Source organism: Aythya marila, assembly GCF_965140915.1.
Source record: "Aythya marila genome assembly, chromosome: 11".
Taxonomy (NCBI): Eukaryota; Metazoa; Chordata; class Aves; order Anseriformes; family Anatidae; genus Aythya; species Aythya marila.
In genome coordinates, this window is record NC_139052.1 from 7,424,500 (window position 1) to 7,445,638 (window position 21,139).

Sequence of the window (21,139 nt, forward strand, 5' to 3'; positions counted from 1 at the left end):
GGCCCGTGCTGCCTATTTAGAAAGGGAAGGGACGGCTCCCCGCCTTCCCTCGCCCCAAATATAGACACATCCAGGGCCAAGGGGCAGGCGGCAGCGAGTGGGAGCGGCCAGCCTCCCACCCGGCCGGGGGAAAGGGGTAGGGACGGGCGGGGGAGGGAGGGAGGGAAGGAAGGAGGGAGGGGAAAAAAAAAAAGCCCTTTCCAAAAAAGTATTGGATGTCTTGAGGAATGCAGTCGGCCCCCTGGGAAAGTACATATCTGGGAGGCGCTCCCTGCCCGCTGCTCGCACTCCGTCGCCGCCCCGGCCCGCACCGCCCGGCCCCGCCGCCCGCCGGCAGCTCCGCGGGGCCGCGTCTGGCACTGCTCGGCCTCGGGCTCCCGCTCGGCTCCCAGCCGTCCCGGTGCTGCTCCAGCTTTCCTTTCGGGTTCACTTCGCGCGGGGACGCGCCCTAGCCCACCGCCACCATGGATGCCATCAAGAAGAAGATGCAGATGCTTAAACTGGACAAGGAGAATGCCTTGGACAGAGCCGAGCAAGCCGAAGCGGACAAGAAGGCAGCGGAGGAGAGGAGCAAGCAGGTCTGCACCGAGGGTCCTGGCGCGGCTGGCACCGGGGCACAAGTTTTTCCAGACCGTTTCTCTCTGATTCCTTTTTTATAAGTACCTTGCTGACCCCTCTCCCGCCCCCCATCTCCTTCCCTGCAGAACTGGTTGAACTAATGAAGCCCTCTTAAAGAGGGATTTTCCCCGTGGCTGGAGGTTTCTGGGGGCCCAGCAGGAAGGAGGTGGTGTTCCCGCACCCTGGGACAGCTGCGTGGCCTCTGTGCTTTTGTCACAGTGGCTTGGCTGAGAGCCGCTGCCTCGAGCAGTGGGTTAGCGAGGGACAGACGTGCTGCAACGTGGTGAAGGAGACGTTAAAGCTGGGTTTGTGTGTCCCCCCCCACCCCATACCACCTAGCAGACTTGTTTCGGCTGCTCCCTCCATCTCCAGGTGTGTCCCTCATTTTCCTGGGCCACTCCAAACCCCCTCCTTCACACATGGGGCTCTATTAGTTTGGGGGAGGGGGGCATGGTGGTTGTAAGTTTCTTGGAGATCCTGAAGGAGGCCAGAGGAGAGGAGAGGGATTTTTAAATGACCTTCCCCCTTTTCAGAGCCCAGGGAAAAATGTCTTTGTGCATTGTATTTCCTCTTGTGCACCTAGTTAGAGGATGACATTGTGCAATTGGAAAAGCAATTGCATGTGACGGAGGATACGAGGGACCAAGTGCTGGAAGAGCTACACAAGTCTGAGGATAGCCTCCTCTCCGCAGAGGAGAATGCTGCCAAGGTATTGTGCCCTTGCCGTAAGCAAAGAGAATCTAACTGTCTCTCCTTCTCTCTCTCTCTGTCCGTCTGTCTTTTTCTGTCTCTTCTGCACTCGCACTTCTCCCTTTGCACGATCACGTTGCCTGCTGCACCTTTTCCTGCCCGCCCTCCCCTCTCCACCACTTTCCACCCGAATCACAGCTGGAGGACGAGCTGGTGGCTCTGCAAAAGAAGTTGAAGGGCACTGAGGATGAGCTCGACAAATACTCCGAGTCCCTTAAAGATGCACAGGAAAAGTTGGAACTGGCTGACAAAAAGGCCACAGATGTAAGTTACCCCTATCCCTTTCACCACCACCCCAATACAGAGACCACACACCCCCGCTGCACAGGCTGGCCAGGACTCCCAGGCAGCGCTCCAAAGCCTTGCTGAAGGCAGGGTCCAGGCACCTCCTGGACAGGGAGGTGGGAGTCACAGCACTGCCTCCTTGCATGAGGTTTGCACACTCTCAGAGGCATTTGGTTGGGTTTCTGCTCACTCAGCACGTGCTTTTCATGTGTATTTGCTGTTCCATGTGCTGTGGATTGTCAATTCAGATGTTGGGGAAAATGGCTCGGGATCGAACGACGTTACCTTGGTAGTAAGAGGAACAGAATCTGAGAGCTAATAGCCGCTAGATCTGGGAGAGGGACAGCCAAGAAGAGCACATCATATAGATCCCACAGATGCAGAAGAGCAAGGGCTGCTAGTTCTGCCTGCAAGAGAGCTGTTCCTAGGCGCACATGCATTAGAGCTGGTGCTGGATACTGGTTGGCTCACTCACTGATCCCTGAGATAAAAGGTCTTCTCCTAGCTTTTCTTATTGGAAATCCATGAGATGGTTTTACTTGTCAAGGAAAAGTTCAGTCCTGCTTGAGCAAAAACTCCCTGGAAGATGATACTTGCAAGGTTTGCAGTTCGGAGGACAGGGATCCTGGGAGCAAGCTGGGGGATATATATAGCTCAGCACTTTATATGGTAATAGTGCAAGAGCGCGTGCCCCTCCCAGGCCCTCATCCCACCCACCTGTCTTCCCCTGACATGCATTTAACGTATTACATGCACGGAACTGTGCAAGTTTACTCTTTCTGCAGCTAAGGTCCAGATCACTATGGCTGCTGCTGTACAATCCAGTTTCTCTCAGAGAACATCTTGGGTCTGAATTACAGGATTAGGCGAAAGCACAGTACTCCCAAAGCGATGACCATCCTTTTCCTATAACACAGCTTTTAAAATTAACCTCAAAGCCATAATAAGAAGACGAGTTGCCGCAGATGAAGCAAGCAAAGTGGTGGAAGGATACTTTTAGAAAGGGAAATGTTACTCAAACCAACTTTGCATGAAAGGCAACATGCTTTTATGCTATTTTACTTTTAAAAAGAGACCACAAAGAAAGGTTTAATTTCAGTACAGCAATTAAGTTGCGTAGCTTTGACAGAGAACTCGACAAACATAAGTGTGCATAGGAATGGGGGAGAGGGATTTTGCGTGTAATGGGGATCAGATGTCTTTCTTCTTCTGTGTATGGCTGCATAGATGAGAGGCAGCTTCCTAGCAGGACGTTTATTTAACTTGTTCAAAGGAACCGCATATAGATCCAGGGGAGATATTCCTTATAAGGAAAAGTATGCAGACTATTTGGAAATAGCTCGCCTAGGATGAAGGCGAGAGAAATGCTACTAGATTCCCTGTTGGAAAGGAACATCTCCCCAGCCAATCCCAGGGCTATTTGCCTTCGCTGGAAAACAGCGTTTGGAAGCTAGTTGAGGGCAATTGTGTTTGCAGTCACCCCTCGGGCGGAGGGTAGGTAGAGCGTCTGGCTCGTTTTCATCGAGATGAACGCCGTGTTTAATGCTATGCGTGGAATACGCCTGGCAGTTGAAGGATGTCTTGCTTCTTCGGCTGCCACGGCAGCTGGCCCAGTATTTGCTCCACAAGCTTGGAAAGAGAGCGAAAAGACGGGGCAGGGGAGGGAGCGCCGGCTGCCTGCAGCGCAAACAGCGGGGGCCGAGGCCGCCTCCCCGGCCTGCCTCCTGCGGAGCCGCCGCATCCCGCGCAGCACCGGGCGGGCGGCGAGGCCCCGGCGCCGAGGCCGGGCAGGGGGAAGGCAGCGGGGCGAGCCCCGCACCGCCAGGGGGCGCCGCCGCCCCGCGCAGCCCCGGGGCGCCCACCTGGACGCGGAGCCTTCGCCGCGCCGGCCTCAGCCCCGGCCCCGGCCCCGGCCTCGGCGCGGGGCCCCGCCGCCCCCAGCCCCGCCCCGGTGCTCGCTGCGCTGCGCTGCGCACCGGGAGACTTCCGGGGCTGGGGCGGAGGCTGCGGGGAGGGAGGCGGCGCGGTGAGGCGAGGCGAGGCCGGGCGCGGGCATGGCGGCGATGAGCTCGCTGGAGGCCGTGCGGAGGAAGATCCGGAGCCTGCAGGAGCAGGCGGACGCCGCCGAGGAGCGGGCGGGGCGGCTGCAGCGGGAGGTGGACCAGGAGCGGGCCCTGCGGGAGGAGGTAGGGGTCGGGGGGGTGAGCGTCCTCCCCCCCCCCTCCAGCCCGGCCTCGCCGCCGACAAAATGGGCACCTGCGGCTGGGCGGGGGAGGCTGCAGCGCCCGAGGGGAGCGAGATGTCGAGGGAGAACGGATTTGGGGAGAGACGTGAGATCGGGTGGTCCACGCTAGGTGCCGAGCAGGCTTGTGGGTTTTTGCAGCTGCTCGTTGGCTGCGCGTCCCGTCCAGCTTCATTCCCCGGGAGGTAAGCGCCCTGGCTGCTAAGGGCTCAAAGACCTGGGAGCAAAGCAGAGATGGCAGCAGCTGAGCACTTAGCCACAGCGTGTGGAAACACGCCGGCGATGTGATTAGCTGGCCCCTGTCACTGTGCATCTGCACCAGAGCATCTGCAGTATGTTTAGCACAGCAAAAGCAGTAGCTGAGAGTGGAAGGGAGTGGTCTGCACGGTTTTAGGCAGGGACAAGGTCAGGTGTAAGCAGCACGGATTTGTGTAGCAGGGAGATGTGGTTGTGGGTGGTAGTTGTGGCAAAAAACTGATAGTGCTGTTGTTTGCCTTGCCACTGACCTTGGGAACTCCTAGCAGCTGTAACTCATTTTTTTCTTTCTATAAAACGTAGAGTGTCATTTTTGGCAGCGTCTGCTGGTTGCTTGAAAGTGATGCAAAATAAGATTATTTTTTTTACACACATAGCTTATCGCAGTGTAAAAGGGGTAATTATTGTATTTGCATCTAATGTGGGGCTTGCTGCACGTTCTGGGCAGCAAACTTACAAGGTATGTAGCAGTAGTAAGCCTTCTGATCCCTTTGAGCTGGCCTTCCAAAGGAGCTCAGTATGGCTCCTTACGGGTGGGTGGCTGCTTCATTCTTGCAAGTCATTTCACATACCTAGTGCTTGTTTTTTTTGTTTTGTTTTGTTTGTTTGTTTTGTTTTTTTTTTTTGAGAGATCATGTCACAGTCGGTAACTTGTCTTCTAAGGGTTTCTGTTTTAAAAACAATTGCATTTGTGTTCTAAGCTTTTATTTCCTATGAGTAAAGGCCACCCATTTTCCCACCTTCAACAACACACACAGTTCTAAACAAGGATATTAAGGTTAGTTACAGGGTCACTAAAAATGGGAAGTTTTGGTGATACCTTTGGTGGCAGAAGGAAGAGCACTGGAGGAGCGATTACAGCCTGTTGGTTAAGTCATGCCATTAGAGCTTGGCCACAGGGCAAGGCTTAGAGTTACCATCCAAAAGGGTAATGTTTGTCTGTTTCCTGGAGATAATGTGGAATTCTGCAGAGCGTGTTTGCCTGGTACTTACATATTTGTTTGGAGGGGATCAGCGCTTTGGTGAATAAACCCAGAAAACTGAACTCCCAGGCGCACAAAGACCTGTGCCTCTTCCCTAATGCCAGCCAGGCACGGATTTTTTTTAATTTTTGCTGCATGATTGAGGAGGGAAGCTTTGAGAACGTTGCAGCAGGCAAGCTGAGGTGTGAACTTGACCCTTCCCTTAGTGTATTGCCTTATACGTATAGCATGTGACCAGCTCAAGGTTGTTTTTTTTTTTTCTCTTCCTGTGCAAGGTACAGATACGCAAACAATGAAAAAGCTACAGCAGTGGCCAAAGCATTTCGCAGTTTACAACTTTTGATTGTTAAACCAGATTGTTAAAGGTTTGGAGTCTGTGACAAGGAGGCATTGCTTTTAGAGAGTCCCTTTGGTTGTGTGTGTGCATCTCGTGGGGCTGTTAGTAACTGCATTTTCATAATGCAGTTTTCCTTTTTCAATTATATGATTAGCTGGAAAACAGTCTTTCCTACGGCAGTAATAATTAACACTCAGTTGTAACCTATCCATGGCATCTCTCATTGTGAAAATATGCAGCGTCAAAAATGCAGAAGGCTGTGTTTGCCTGTTCATCGTGGGAGTGCCCCTAATGTCACTGGGGTTTTTCCTTCCTCACCATATAAGGCAGAAGTCCTACTCCGCCGAGTGACTTGGGCCATATAAGGCTGCAACGTTGGTGAAACCTCATTGAGTTGCTGGTGGTGGAGCAGGAAGTAAAAACTTGAACTTTAGTCGCCCTCTGTTTTCTAAGCATATTGTACGCTCTTATCGGGATGAGGAGTCTTGACATGATAATAATTAACTTGTAGCATTACAGATTTCCCAAGGGTGATGTTTCTGAAAGAACATGTATTTCCACCACTCCCAAAGCTGCTTTGTTTCTCAAAAAGTTCAATTTTTTGCTATTCAAAGTTGGCAAATTGCAGGTTTGGAGTCCCACTGTTGATTACATAGCTAGGTGAAGATTTTTGAGAGGGGCTAATGTGGAATCGTAAGGATCTAGTTTCTTCTACTCCTGGTACAGTGTACTCACTGCCAACACTCAATGTTCAAATACAGATTTACTTCTCAGATGTTAGTGTTACTTCCAGTGTTTCAAGTAGCAGTGTTACTGTTATGTCAGATGCTGTTCACTTGGCTGTTGTATAAGTTCTTGTGTTACTCACAACAAAATTCAGGCTGTGGCCAGCTGTATCGAACTACCTCAGAGTAGTAAAAGCAACAAACAGCAGTTCTTAAATTTTTAGTTGAAGAAAAAGCACTGGTACTTTTGGTGTGATAGCTTTCCCTTTTTTTTTTTTCCCCCCGCTGGAAATTAAAATTTGTTTGCCCTCACGTATGGCAAGAATATTTGCAGTACTAGTTAAGAGTAACTGCTGTTCTTGGAAGTGTTCTTCTTGGAATAATGGTGATTTTGTATGTTTTGTTTATTTTGAAAGAAATTGAGTTTAATAACGAGGTTATTATGGGAAGGCTGTTACAGAAATTATTCTACAAGTGTGGGTTTGAATATATTAGAAGTAAAAACTTGTAATGATAGGAGGCAGATGTGTTGTACATAACATTAAGCAAATAGGTAATGGAAGAGAGGCAAATCTAGGGGAAATCTGAGGATGACAGTTTGGAGGGGAAAAATAGTATTTTAAGCAATTGTTGCCTGTACCTGGGTCCTTACAAAATGTAACCTTTGCTGGTGCCTTCTTTGTCAGCTCTTAAATAGGTTGCCTATAAGCAAAACTTCTGAGTATTCAAGCACTCTAAATGTTCTCATCCCATCTCTGTAGGAGCTATCTCATTGCAGATATTGATCCAGGTGTATTTTTGCGTGTTTACTTTGAGCTCTTTTTATGGAATTCAAGGAAACATTGGGGCAATACTTACTGCAAAATATGGCAAAAGGGCATAGGTAAAGGATTTGGGCTAATGTGGAAGGGTCACGATAGTTTGTGCTGATCTCCTAAAAGGGAAGAAAGGCAATTGGTTCATGTCTGCAAAGAACCAAAGGTAATGTATTCAGGAAACAATGCATAATTCTTCTAGTCCTGTTCTTTCTAGTACACATTGTACGGTCCTTAATGTGCCTTGTGTAAAGGAAGCAATAACTTCATAATTCAATGAGGGCATATACATCTCTACGTGGGCTTTTTAGTGGATGAAGTCAGAAATTACAAAGTGCTCTTAAATGGCACTAGCAGGTACGTGGTGTAACCTTTTGAAAAAGGTGATGTGTGTCTTATCATGAACTAATTTCTGTTCTTTCTGTGCTTAGGCTGAGAGCGAAGTAGCTTCTCTGAACAGACGCATCCAGCTGGTTGAGGAAGAGTTGGATCGGGCTCAGGAGCGCTTGGCTACTGCCCTGCAGAAGCTTGAGGAGGCTGAGAAGGCTGCAGATGAGAGTGAAAGGTGGGTGGATCCACTCCTACTAGCTGGATTACCCTTATGACGAAGGTGGTAGTTGACAGGGTGTGGGCTAGGGAAATAAATTAAACCACTCCTATGTCTCCGCACACATGTAATCCACTCTGTCTTTGGACTTCAGTCACATGGACTTCGGTCACAGTTTGTCTGTAAGGATGTCTGAAATGTATGGGCTTGAATTCTTGTTCGTGTCTCAGCTGTAAAGATAACATTATTCTAGTGCTGCTGTGTGATTCTTAATTTCATTGTGGGTAGAAAATCCCACAGGGAAATAGCAAAGTGCTGGAAGAGGCTTTGATTCTCCTGTTGTTAGGATTTATACATGTAGGTGAGAAAAGCAGAGAGAGATCCCACTAATTCTGTCATATTTAGGCTGGGATTTCCAGATGTTCCTAATAAGAGTTAGGTAGTGCCCATCTTTCACTAATGCAAACTATATTTTATAGCTGTGATAATTCCTTTTGGGAAGGAATCCCAAGTATTCTGGATATTTGTTTCTACCTTGCTAACAGCACAGCCTGTTGAAAAGAAAATACATACTGTGCATTGTGAAATAGTTAAGAAAATTTGTGTCAAACACGTATGGAAGGGGTAACACAATATTTCCTATTATGGAGGTGTTAAAATTTGCTTGTGCAGAGCATGGTGAACTTCAGTGCTTTAGGACTCCGATGTAGAAAAGCTCATGGGAGTCTGCATCTGTTTTTCCATAAACATGATGTCTGTCGATCCTGCAGGGTTTGGAGCGTGCTAACTCACAGTGAGTGTAGAAATGTGGATATCTTCAGTCATATTAGGTCTTTAGAAGCAAGATCCCTTATTTACCTTTCTCGAGAACATTTTATCCTGGAATTTTAAATAAAAAAGGGTAGTGAAGTGATTGAGTTTCTTTGTAGAGCTGAAGTGTGGAAAGAGCTAAAGAAACTTTTTCTTCCTAAATCATGCTGCTTTTGCTCTAAACTTCGAAGTATGGATATACAGGACTAGACCTCTGGTGTGATAAGTCAAATATCTGATATGCTTCATTCATCTTAATGCATCTGTCTGAAAGTCACACTCCAATAGTAGTAGAACTGGAGATGAACTGGCAAACCTTGAACCTTACATTTCCTGTTTTTCATGTCTTTCAGAGGAATGAAAGTTATTGAAAATAGAGCCCAGAAGGATGAAGAGAAGATGGAAATCCAAGAGATACAGCTTAAAGAAGCTAAGCACATTGCTGAAGAGGCCGACCGCAAGTATGAAGAGGTTAGTTTTTGGGCACAGATCATCTGTTTCTAAGACATTTAAGCTGTTATTGTAATTCCTTTTTATTTTTGTTCTTGTTTTTTTTTTTTTTTTTCCTGATTAAAGTGCAAAAGATTGCAAACACCACTGTTTGCAGCTGCAGAAACAAAAACAGGCACCTGGATGCCTTCAGGGACAAGGTAGCAGGAGATCTGTACTCAGATCTTTGTGCTAAAACAGTTGAGAGTATTCCCTGGTTTCTTAAGGACCCTCTCGCAGGGAGAAAAAATATTTTAAAGCTGCCTTTCAATGAATTGAAAAAAGAGATCTTGAAAAAGGTCAGGTAAGAAAGACCCAAGTTAATGCTGAAGATACCGCATGATGAAACCCACATGTTAACCAGAAAATGGGAAGAGGTCCAACTGCGTGCTTTGTGGATTCTACGGACAGATGTTGTTGGCTGCAGCAATGGGTTATCCATGAATGTCACTTGCTTTTGCCTGTAGGTAGCTCGTAAGCTTGTGATCATTGAGAGTGACCTGGAGCGAGCTGAGGAACGTGCTGAACTATCAGAAAGGTAAGTGTTCGACTGTCCCTGAGATGCCTGTGAGGTGCCACAAGACAGTAACTGTAACAGCATGAAACACTGGCAGTACACCCTGCGTTCAGCTCAAAGCTATGTTTTGCTCATTTACTCTAATGGTTGAAATAAATGGTCAGCACCAAAGTAAATGTGTTTGTATGTGTGTGCGCGTGTGTTTTGTCACTGCATGCTGTACCTGCACACTGATTTTGTGAATGGCTTTTGTGCATTTCATGTGTTCACTAACAGCCAAGTCCGACAGCTGGAAGAACAGTTAAGAATAATGGATCAAACCTTGAAAGCATTAATGGCTGCAGAGGATAAGGTACTGATACTAATAAACAGTTTTTAGGTTTAACTGCAACCCAAGTCTTTCAGCTTCCATAGCCAGTTAGCTCACTCAGTAACAAATAGATCCTCACTGTGCTCTTTACTCCCTTTGCATCTTGCTTTGGTGTTTTTCTTTGGTCTCTTTTTTGTTTATTTGTTCATTTTTGCCTTTAAAACTGATCTCTTATGCAGCCAAAAAGAAGCTGAACTATCTCACGTGTAAATGCTTTGTAAATATTTCTGTGTAAGCCAAAGGCTGTAGATAATTTGTGTCTGGTTGTCATCTTAATGCACACTTAAAATGGAATTTGGCATTGTAAAATGTTGCTTTCAGTCTGTGATAGATTCAGCTGCTTTTGAGGCCGTTCTTTTGCTCTGTAATTGTTTTCATTTTTCTCTATCTTTTCCCCCTTTTTTTTTTCTCCTGTTTCCTTTGCTTGACTGAATCTTCCATCCACCCCTTTCCTGCCTTCCTTCCGAAATAACAGCAAATGTGCTGAGCTTGAAGAGGAGTTGAAAACTGTGACCAACAACCTGAAGTCGCTGGAGGCTCAGGCTGAGAAGGTAGGCTAGAGACTTGTGTGAGAATGTGCTCATTATGCTATCCCCTAGATTGGCCTTTGCCATCTTTTTTTATGATCGCTTTGCAGTATTTCAGCAGGACAATTTACAGGCTGCCCAGGGAGGTTGTGGAGTCTCCTTCTCTGTAGATACTTAAGGCCCATCTGGATGCCTACCTGGGCAGCCAGCTCTAGGGAACCTGGTTTTGGCAGAGGGGTTGGACCCGATGATCTCTTGAGGTCTCTTCCAACCCCTACAATTCTGTGATTTGTTAGTGAAGCATTTGGACTTAATACTCAGTTCATATCTGGCTATTATCAGAACTTTGTATTCCTTTAGGTTCCACATAGATTAGTATTATTTGAACATATCTACTGCTAAATAGTCTAACATCGTTTAGTATTCTTTATATAATATGACTCAAAATGGCATTTGTGTGCTAATCTTTAATTTGTCCAAATGCCATTCATCTTTAATACTAATTTCTACTCAGAGTTTTTGCTGTACCCTGCTAGAATACAACTCAGGGAAATTTTTCTCTTGAAGTAAGTTGTATATGACCACAGTCTGGTAAGAGGAATTCAGTTATACCCGCATTAATTTCTTTTACACAGTTGATCTATTAGAAGAGTGGTATTTTTTATACACATAGAATGCTTGATCTAATATCAGTGATCTTCTTTCTAATTACAGTACTCACAGAAAGAAGACAAATATGAGGAGGAGATTAAAGTCCTGACTGACAAACTGAAGGAGGTAAAACTAGAGCTGTTCTTTATAACAGATCTTTGACTAAAATTTTGATTCTTTTAATATAAAAACTACTTTGATTCTTTAAGGATGAACATGTCATTTTGGGGTATAGTGTTGGATGTCATTCCTAAAAAGGAGCATTGCCTTGTTATTTTAATCATTTTTAGTCTTATTCCTCTCATTGTCCTTTTTTCCCTCATATGAATTGCTGTTCTTCTATTTGTAAGTAATATGTATTCCCTACAATTGTTTGTACTGGTCTTGACTTCAGGCTGAGACCCGTGCTGAATTTGCTGAGAGGTCAGTAACCAAGCTGGAGAAGAGCATTGATGACCTAGAAGGTATGGTCTTTGTTTTCCTTATTTACTAAAGAAATACAGATCTTTTATTCTCCTGGTTTTATCTAGTACACAATTCTACTTGCCTAACTTGTCCTGCTTATATAAATATGGTTTGTTTAAAAAGTTCTTTAAAAAAAAAAAAAAATCTAATTGAAATATATTGATGACTTAAATGTTTCAGGTGAACAGTGTTTTGCTCTTGCCTGTTCCTTTTCTCTGATGTTCTCAAGACTCCTTTCATTTTCTGCTTTACACTTGTCTACTTGGAGTTTTATAAATGTATAGGGTAAATGATTAGATAAGTAGCATTAGCTTATTATAAAGGTGGTGAAGAGTTAGGTTTCTAGTAGTTAAGAATGTAACAGGCTGACGTAATTTATTATTGTGATCAGGGCAGGCATTTTGTGACATAGAACAGTTGCTGGTTTTCAGTAAATCTTTTGGATTGTATATATACTTGGGAGGACAGCTTATTTAAATTCATGGAGTTTGTTTTAAGGTTTTGTTAAATCTTTCAGATCTGCAGTAGAATGTGCTTTCTCCCTCCAGAGAAAATAATTCAGCAGTGCTTGGTAATAAAAAGTTGTATGGAGTTCACTACTTAGATGTGTTACATAGTCTAGGATTTAATAAGCTCGATTGCTTGGCATGTCAGACTTAGGTGTAAAGGGTACAAAATATAGCTGGGGAACTGCTGCAAGTTTATGGTCGCTGACTCAGGAAGCAGAAAAGAAAAGCTAAGTTCTTAGAACAAAAATTCTCTGTTAAAAAGTGCTTGACAGATCACCCAAACCAAAACATGTTTTTTTTGTTGTTGTTGTTTTGTGAGTGTGTGTGTTTTTCTAAAAATAAAAGGAAAAATTAACATATTTCTTGAGACCCATTTTCAGATCTCCTGTCCCTGGTACTGACTTCTGTAACTCCTGTGTGCCCTCCTAATGTGCATTAGAACAAAAATTTAGGGCAGGGAAACAGATTTAGCTTCCCATATACACTTTGTTTCCTTCATCTTGTTTATATCACAGGTTGTCCCACTGGCAGTGCAGTTAATGAACTTGTCATATGAAACTACTTACAGTTGTTTTTTTTTTTTACTCTTCCCTAATCTTTTATTTTCTTTTTTCGTTGTCCTGTCTGCTGCAACAATTCTTCCTGTGCATTCTTACCCTTTTCTGCTGCTTCTGGATGGTATCACATGCCATTGCCTTCATCTTCCATCCCACGATCACACTCCATTTCCTCGTGCACCTCTTCTTTCCCTGGGGGGAATGTTAGATGAGCTATATGCTCAGAAACTGAAGTACAAAGCCATCAGTGAGGAGCTCGACCACGCTCTCAACGATATGACTTCCATGTAAATGTCTTCCCAGCTTGTGCCTGCACCTGCTTCCCTGCCCTCATTGATTGTGCGGTTCCGGCTTTGTGAAATCATACTCCCTCTGTAGCGGGAGACGCATTTCTTTAGCGAGACTAGGTGTACAAAATACCATGAACAATTTCTTTACCGTGGCAAAGTGTGGGTGAGTGTTGTGCCTAGCCTGGTAAATACTCATGGTGATTTTGTAAGCTAATCAATGAGCTAATGAGCTTGCGTTTACTCTTTCAGTATGTATCTGCAATCCTTATGTCTTGCAGTTGCCCTTTGTAGCTCTGCACTTATCCTTTCAGTTCACCTCTGTTCATGTATTTCCTATCAGGCCCATCATTTTGAATTTGCCAAAAGATGATAATCTCAGTATACATGTTGCATTGAGTGTGTTTTGCTCTGGTAAAGCTCTTAGAAGAGTTTCAAAGGAATTTAGACTTAGCTCTGTTAATAATAGTGGAATGTGTGTGTCTTAAATATCCTAGACTGCTCAGAAATTTTCTGCTGTAAGCATTAAGTTACAAGTGTGAAAAATAGGAACACTTTATGATTTAGACCCATGAAAGTGACAGTTGAAGTGTAGGTTATTTCTGCATATTTTGTGGAGGGTAGTAGTAATTTAATTTATAAATAGCAAAAGTGTGGTAAAAACAACTTTAGTTATAAGGAGAGAAAGAAAAATCATTTTAGGTGGGAGAAAAACAAAACGATCGGTTGTAAGGTGCGACTAGTCCATGCAGTGATTCATACACACTGACTCTTCCTGCATTGATGTAAAACTCTGAACAGAGGTCAGCTGTGCTAAATCCACCTTCCCATGCTCATAACATTTCATTTGCATGAACCCCTGTAGAACTGACATGGGAAGAGTTGTGGCTTTCTCAAGTGCTTGTAAGGTGTGATGTCCAGTCCTAGAACTTTTGGAAGCTAGCACTTCCAGCAAGACATTAGCTCTGAGCAGGGCTTAACATGTATTTTGTGTGCACCCATAATTTAAATATTTTTTCCTTGGTGGGTTTTTTTTTTTAATCCCCACATTTCTACATTGCTTTCCTCCTTTTCTTCCACAACTTATTAGGGGTCTAATATTGATTGCTTTGTATGCTTTGATTGTGATGTACCAGCACATCAGTTTAGTCAGTGGCTTATCAAACAAATAGATTCTTTTTTTTTTCCTCCTCTGTATACAGAGATTACAGTATTTCGTCCATTTGGGATATTTCCAGATAGAAAACAGGCTTTAAAATGTAGTACTGGTACATGAGGAAATTGCTGTAGCATTCCAATCCCAGCATGGTGTGGCATTTCACTAGTAGTCATCCTGGCATGCTGGATTCTGTTGTGTGCTGCTTTTTTGGACTTTTTTTTTCCTGCGCTTTTTTATTTCCTATCTTATCTCACTTTTTCTTTTCATGCAGATAATTTTCTTTGCTTCACTTCTCCAAAGACATCTTCATCAGGTTGGATAAAACATCTTGCCAAGATTTTGGATGTTTCATGGTTCACTGTCCTGTCTTCTAGCATACTTGACTCTATCCTTCTAGCACCTGTCTCGGAATATGCTTTTTGTGCTCTATTGTACAGAAACTCTACATCTCTCAATGTAAAATAAACATCCCAGCTGTATCCCTTTTGCTATCCCCTTGCCTTTTATTTATTTAAAGAGCCACTTCAGTTATTAATAAAAAATAATATACTTTTTTGGCCATTAGGGATTTAATTTTTGTTGATGCTTCCATTTTTCTTCTACAAACAATTTTACCTGCCTGTTGACAATACAAAGCCAGCGGCAGGAGTCTATGGGATAAGGATAACATTCTTGATATTCTGGGGTTAATACTGACCAGTTATGGTCTCACTCTTTTCCAAACTATGATGCAGATAAAACAACAAATTTAATGTGAAATGTTTCAGTTGTTATTGTTGGGCCAAAATCTACAAAAACATTACTGCCTTAAGGTCACTTGGTCGTGGGAGCATAGCTGAAAGCAGTTAAGCCTTTGACACTAGATTTTTCACTTTAAAGCCCAAAATTTTCTCCTAGCTTGATGCTGAAGATTTCCTGTTTTTATGTCAATATGTTATTCAGCTTAATTCTGAGAGATTTAAAGGGGCAGTATCAAAAATTCAAAATACTTTGCAAAAAGTTTTCCCCTCTTTTGCACCTTGATTGGTCAGTGAAGATACTGTGTGCTTACTTTTTCATTAGACTGTTCTTGAGTGGCAGGATGTGATTGAAAATTCAGCAGAGATTTCAGTAGATTTCCACTCTTGTACTTAGCTCAGATTTGTGAGTTTAAATTTTAGACTCATGAGAAATGTCTTAAAATTGGAACAGAAAACTTCTCATTATTAATGTAATAATGTGATGATTCTGCTACAATGCTACACTGATTTCAGGTTTGAAAGCTTAAACGTTGACTTTCAGTTGATTTGGTAGTGCCTAGTTGAGTATGAAGCATTAAATAGTGACACCTTTTTTTTTTTTTTTGTAGCTATTTGCCACTAGGAAATTTAACTTACTTATTTTAATTTCATTTTCTTCACAATTAAGTTATTTTTCAGTTCATGTTCAGGTGAATCAGTTTAAACTGAATTGATTTCTGATTACACCTATTACTACATATATTGCTAAAGTTCCTAAGTTGCAGTGGCTAAGTAATCTCCAAACGTAGCACAGCTGAGTTCTAGCTTATCTTGTAAATGTGGCTTTCTTGGGATACCTATCAGCAATCACAGGTTGTACAGTTATTTGAGTTCAATACCTTAGTACTTATCAGTTAAGATACAGTAAGTGAATACACTTGGTGTATTGCAACTGAAAAGTAAAATGTTTAGTGTGAAGGTTAATTACAATTGGATGAGTATTTGTAAAATGACTGAAGCGAATGTGGTTAACTTCACACATGCAAATGTCGTGGGGAACATGGTCCTGCCATTTAGCAGGTTAACCAGTGTATGTTGTGCTACAGCAACTCCAACCCCTTAATCTGTTGAATTCTTTTATTGTCTTTTACTTCTTTTATTATATGTTTTTTCTTTGCAATACTGTTGCTTCTGAAGAAATAGCAAAAGAAAAACCCAATGTAGAAACCTAGTAATATTAAAAAAAGGAAAAAAAAAGTGGAAAATTCACAGTTGTTCTGAATGTCAGTATTTAATTAAAAACTTCTGTTTTTAACATGCATCATCAGTCACCTGCACTGGGGGGTGATGAGTGTCTGGACAGAGGATTAGAAATGGGTAGCAAAGTGCATATATCCAGGTAGCCGCCCACAGAATGTGTAGCTGGCTGTGCTGCACTGATGTTAACTCCACGGAGCTGTTCAGGTTTCTCAGTGCACTGTACTTCAGCACGCTGTCACCCTTGGATATGACCTGTACATCAGGCTGTACATCCAACAAGGTCTGGCCATGTGTAGGTAGTAGCATACATGAGTGGTTGACAGAAGTTCAAAGATGGCTCTGACATTTCATTTGCCTGGGATACGCGATGTGCAAGGGTAGCTCCGCTGAGGTTGAGCTTCAGGGGTTGTGCACCAGAAGTCAAACACACTGCTTGGCCCAAAGTGGCCATGTACGGAGCCAGGACCTTTGGCTCTATCTGCATGATAAATCACAACCTCGCCAGACTTGTGTACAGGTAGTCAAGAGCTGACTTTACACTCACAACGTTTCCACACTTGACCTGGGGTTTTAGTCTCATTGTGGTTGTTGAGAAACACTGGAAGTTTCTGCCTCAAACCAAGAGATTAATTCTCTGTGATGAAGGTAAGCATAAAGTTTGTGATTCAAATTCTGTTGTTGTATTTGAATAACAGCTAAATACATTTTGCCAAACAAAGTAGAATTTTTATTATGATGATGTCTCAATGTTTTTTCCATGTGTGTCTTAGTGTCAAATGTTATCCTCATAGTAGAGACAAAAAAAACAATTGTTTCTGGACCAAGAACAGAATTGTGAAACGTGTCCTGCTTTTACTGAGCTGGCTGTTGGAGTTTAGACTGTGGGGAGAAGTTGTCAGGAGCTGTCACTCGGTGCAAATGTGTTGTATGGAGTAACTCACTGCTTTTAAAAAAAAAAAAAAGAAAAAGAAAAAAAGCTTTGCTATTGCTGTGGGCTGTTATGTCCAAGTCCCACAGGGGAAGAGGATTTTTGTGAAAGCTGTTAAGAATCTTGTGGAAAGAACCAGTCTTTTCCTGTAGTGGAATAATCTGGGATCAAGAGGTCAGGAGTACTGTTTGAATCTAGACTATTGAGTCCAATATAGACAATTAGAGAAAAAATAATCATCAAAGACCATCAGAGAACTTCTTCTTTCTGCAGAACACACTAAATTCACTGTTGCATCATAGCTGTGGGTGTTCTGTTTGACCATGGAAGTGAACCATCCTGTCAATTTGCTGTATTCAAGCTGTGCAGATTTTCACGCTTCCATTTCATTTTCACCAATTGTTTTGGGGTTGTCTTTTTATAAAGTACCACTGGACAATTTACAGATATTGTAGTGTGTTAATATCAGTGATAACAATATGTTTACCCATCAAAAATACCATTTGGGCTGTCAGATTCCTCAGTAAAGTTATACAGTGAGAGTCAAACCTAGGGGCAGGCAGTTCATGCTCTCAGCATCTCTCCTGCTGTTGGTTAGACTGGTTATGACACAGTTGCTTTCTGGCAGCTGACAGATGACGTTCCACCACATTGTGAAAAATGCACAAAGAAAATTGGCACTCATAAAACAAATCTTTCATGCATTGTTCATGAAGGTTAAAGCAGGACTTCATTCTTCTAGGAATATAGCTGCTGTTCTTCCATTTGTATTCCCATTTGCCTGTCTCACAGCTGTTCTCTGCATTGGAGTTTTAGCAAGTCCTTTGCAGATTGTAGTAGCTGTTCCTTGGAGTAGCTATTAATTACCAGAGTTCTAGGAAACAAAGGTAAAACGTTTCTGTTACTGAACTGTCTGTGGTGTGACCAGTTTCTTTATTAACTTACTTATCTGTTTTCTCTGTCTAATCTGTCTTCATTCTGCCTCTTTTTCCTTCTAACCTGCTTGCTGCCTGTACAGACCAACTCTACCAGCAACTTGAGCAAAACAGTCGCCTAACTAATGAACTAAAGCTGGCATTGAATGAGGATTAAACTTTGTTGTGACTATGTTGTTAACTTATTTAAAAACTGCTTATTCTGAAAGTTCCTCAAGAATGAATCAGTAAATGTAGAAATAAGCAAGAAACATAGACGTTGATTTTTCAGATTGTTGATTCTGCAGTATATTAATGGATTAAATTCTAATCTTATTTTGGAAAAATACACAAATGCTTCTTCTGAGGAGGCTTTCGTGTATCTGTTTTCACACCTCCTTCAGAGGAGCAGTGTGCTCTTACTTTGGCTGTGCAATAGCTTTCCACTTCAGTAAACACGTAACAGCACTTAGCTAAGTGTCCAGAAAGTAGCAGCCTTTCTTCTGGAGAGACCTGCTGCTTTGTTGATGTCATGAGTTGGCCCTGGGAGTTTTACTAGAAAGTGGATGAGAGAAAATTGTTCACCAGGATTCATGTTTCAGAACCAACACAAAGTATACTTACAGCTGTTTTGTTATCTGGAGACTTCAATGCATAAATTTTGCATTACTATGAAATGGGCTTGTATTTAATTTCAAAAAAAAAAAATATTAAAAAAATATAAAGAAAAAAAAAATGCTAGGAATGAGAGCTCTACCTGAAAATACCTGGTCAGTTTAAAGGTATGCTTGCATTAGTATGAAGTTACTGTTATTGGATTCTGGTATGACGCAGTTCTAAAACATTGTGCTTATTTATTGTATCATATAAGTGTGTTAAAATGACAGTCCTATAAAAATGTGCATGCAACATAAAACTACTAACTTTTTTTAGGTTTTAGAAGAAACACATTTCTTAAAAGTCACTTGACTGAAGGGGAGATTGGTTTTAATTTCTTGTTTGTTCTTTGCAAGTTCTGAAATAAATTAACCTTACTTACGGGTCTGCAAAGAACTCAATCATTTTCTTTTTGCCCTAATTAAAAAAAATTAAATCCATTCACTGTCTCAGTTTCCTATAGCAAAGAACTTCTAGAACACACAAGAACCTAATCTCTGGCAGTGCATTTTATAAACAAATGTACCTGCAAACAGTTCTAAACTTGCATTGCTTGCCATTTGTTCTATTAATTTGGAATTATATCTGGATGTGTTGTCTGGAGATATCAGTATTTATGAGCATGCACATTTCTTACCTTATAAACCCTTGATTAGAAATGATCATTGCATGCCTTCATATTCTGAGAATCAGTGCCTCTGAAGAACTACTATTCATGTTTTGATTTTCTAATCCCACAACAGAGAAAGTGGCGCATGCCAAAGAAGAAAACCTTAATATGCATCAGATGCTGGATCAAACTTTACTGGAGTTAAACAACATGTGAAAACCTTCTTAGCAGCAACCACATTATTTGTTATATTATTTTTACACCTGCTTGCCGCGAAGCCCCATAAACATGTCGTTATTTTAGTTTCACCACAGTCACAAGAACATCAGCTAAATTATCAGGCAGGGGTCAGGGAAACACCAAAATGGGCAAGCCATATGCAGGTTAAGCTAATACGTTACGGTTTAATTGTGCCATTTCCCAAGAAAATGTTACCTACACTTTGTAGAGAGTTCAGTAATTTGATGTGCTTAATCTTTTGAAGGACCCTGGCTGTCTGAAAGTGTCCCACCTCAAGTGCCACCACAACTTTTAACAAGAATGATGATACATATTCAAAAGAGATTAAGTGGAAATGGTGCTATTTTCAACAAAAGGTTTTACTAAAGTCTTTTGTGTGATACCAGATAAGTCAGGAGTAGTCAAGCATAGTAATTTATTTTTATCAGAATTTTACTAATCTGTGAGGATTTGGACTTTCTGTGCCTTCTAATTCAATAAAATAAAGGTTATGTAAGCAGCAGCAAAAAGCAAAGGGTTGTGAAGGTTTTAAATTATGTACTTCTGACTCATTACAGAAGTGTAGGTCAACATTTCACCTTGAGTATTCGTTCAATTGTATTTTTCATGTTGAAATGAAAGATTCAATAAATTCAGGAGAAAACTAATTTGGAAGAGATTGTTTTAAAATGTATTTTATTTGTGTGGAGCTTGGGGAGGGGGTGGAATTTATAAATCGATATTCGCCTCACTTTATTTTTCACACTTTCTTTTGAGCAGTTTTAAAAGTATACCTGTATGTAAACATTGTATAATGATATGGAATAAAATGCACATTTTAGGACATTTTTTAAATTTTACTCTACTGTGATTTGTTTTTCATCATATTAGTTACCTGTCTGTGTATTGCTGTGTAAAATATGCACACGTGTGCTGGGTGTCATTGAGATGCATCATTACCACATTGGCTTTCGGTTTCTCCTTTGCTATCAGGTTAATGTATAAAAGTATAAAAACACAAACAAATGCAGTGGTTTGGACTTGCATGGACTTGCAGCTGCTTAAAAGGGCCATTTGAGAACTGTACTGCAGGAATCTATCCCTGTCACCTGATTGTACTCCCAGATGGGTGCAGACAGCAACCACCACTCAAGGGAAGACAAGAATTTCAAAAATTAATACTTGTTGATCAAAACTGTTTTCAGTAGAAGCACTGTGTGACTTCATTGGCTTCTGTTGGGAAGTGAGCCCTAACAGCTGTGTTCTTCGAAATGCTACCCTGTACTTGTTCATCTTAACTGTTAATATGTATTAATTTACTTTGACAATGGTGATAAACTTTTCAAAATGATGTGCCAACTTCATGAGAGATCCTTTCACTTAACTTGTTTCTACTGGTTGCTGATTTCAGCATGTCTAGGCATTTTTATTTGATTTACAAGGTATGACAATGAGAAACTTCAGAAATAATTCTCATCCCTTCTTTTCCTGTAGTGTGTTGCTGAAAGCTGATGCTGTCCATCCTTCTAGCAGCAAGGAGCTTGGTAAGAGGCAGGTAGAGGTAGCCCTCCAGATCATCAACGAATCTCCTTAGCAAGCAACTGAAACCAGGTGACTTTATCAGGAGCTTGTGTAGTGGTAAAAGGATGAAGTATTACATGATGGTGTCAGGTTAAAAGGGAGTCAGAAAGGGAGGATCTACTGATCTGAGTCTCTTTGGCCTTAGTTTTTGTTTTGATTGTGCTATGAAAGGGAGAACTTTGCAACTTGGCACACCTCTGCATGATTCATTAGCTGCTACCAAGTCATCCTGAATGGAAAGGAGATCTGCGGCTTCACATTTTCATGTAAGTGATTTTGGAAAGCAAAATACGTGTTCCAAAGCCCTGGCAGTATCTTAAGCTTTTACTGGAGGCTGACAGTGTAAAGCTCCA

At 42.2% G+C, this 21,139-nt stretch overlaps 1 protein-coding gene across 19 annotated transcripts; it reads left to right on the forward strand.

Moving 5' to 3' along the window:
- Positions 1–242: 242 nt before the first annotated feature.
- Positions 243–20,065, forward strand: TPM1 (tropomyosin 1). 19 transcript variants are annotated; one of them, XR_014318239.1, is made up of 10 exons: positions 245–578; positions 1,202–1,327; positions 7,442–7,575; positions 8,721–8,838; positions 9,324–9,394; positions 9,650–9,725; positions 10,985–11,047; positions 11,316–11,385; positions 12,661–12,905; positions 14,170–14,377. XR_014318239.1 is itself a non-coding variant. In XM_082768941.1 (10 exons), the coding sequence occupies exons 1-10, from the start codon at positions 465–467 to the stop codon at positions 14,171–14,173; spliced, it is 855 nt and encodes a 284-aa protein (XP_082625067.1). In that variant the 5' UTR covers positions 246–464; the 3' UTR covers positions 14,174–14,377. The 19 variants fall into 19 exon arrangements, 13 of the variants coding, with proteins under 13 accessions (XP_082625068.1, XP_082625067.1, XP_082625076.1 ...); XM_082768941.1 differs by having other exon boundaries at positions 246–578; positions 12,661–12,739; XR_014318240.1 differs by lacking the exon at positions 9,650–9,725 and adding an exon at positions 10,219–10,294 and having other exon boundaries at positions 258–578.
- Positions 20,066–21,139: the final 1,074 nt, after the last annotated feature.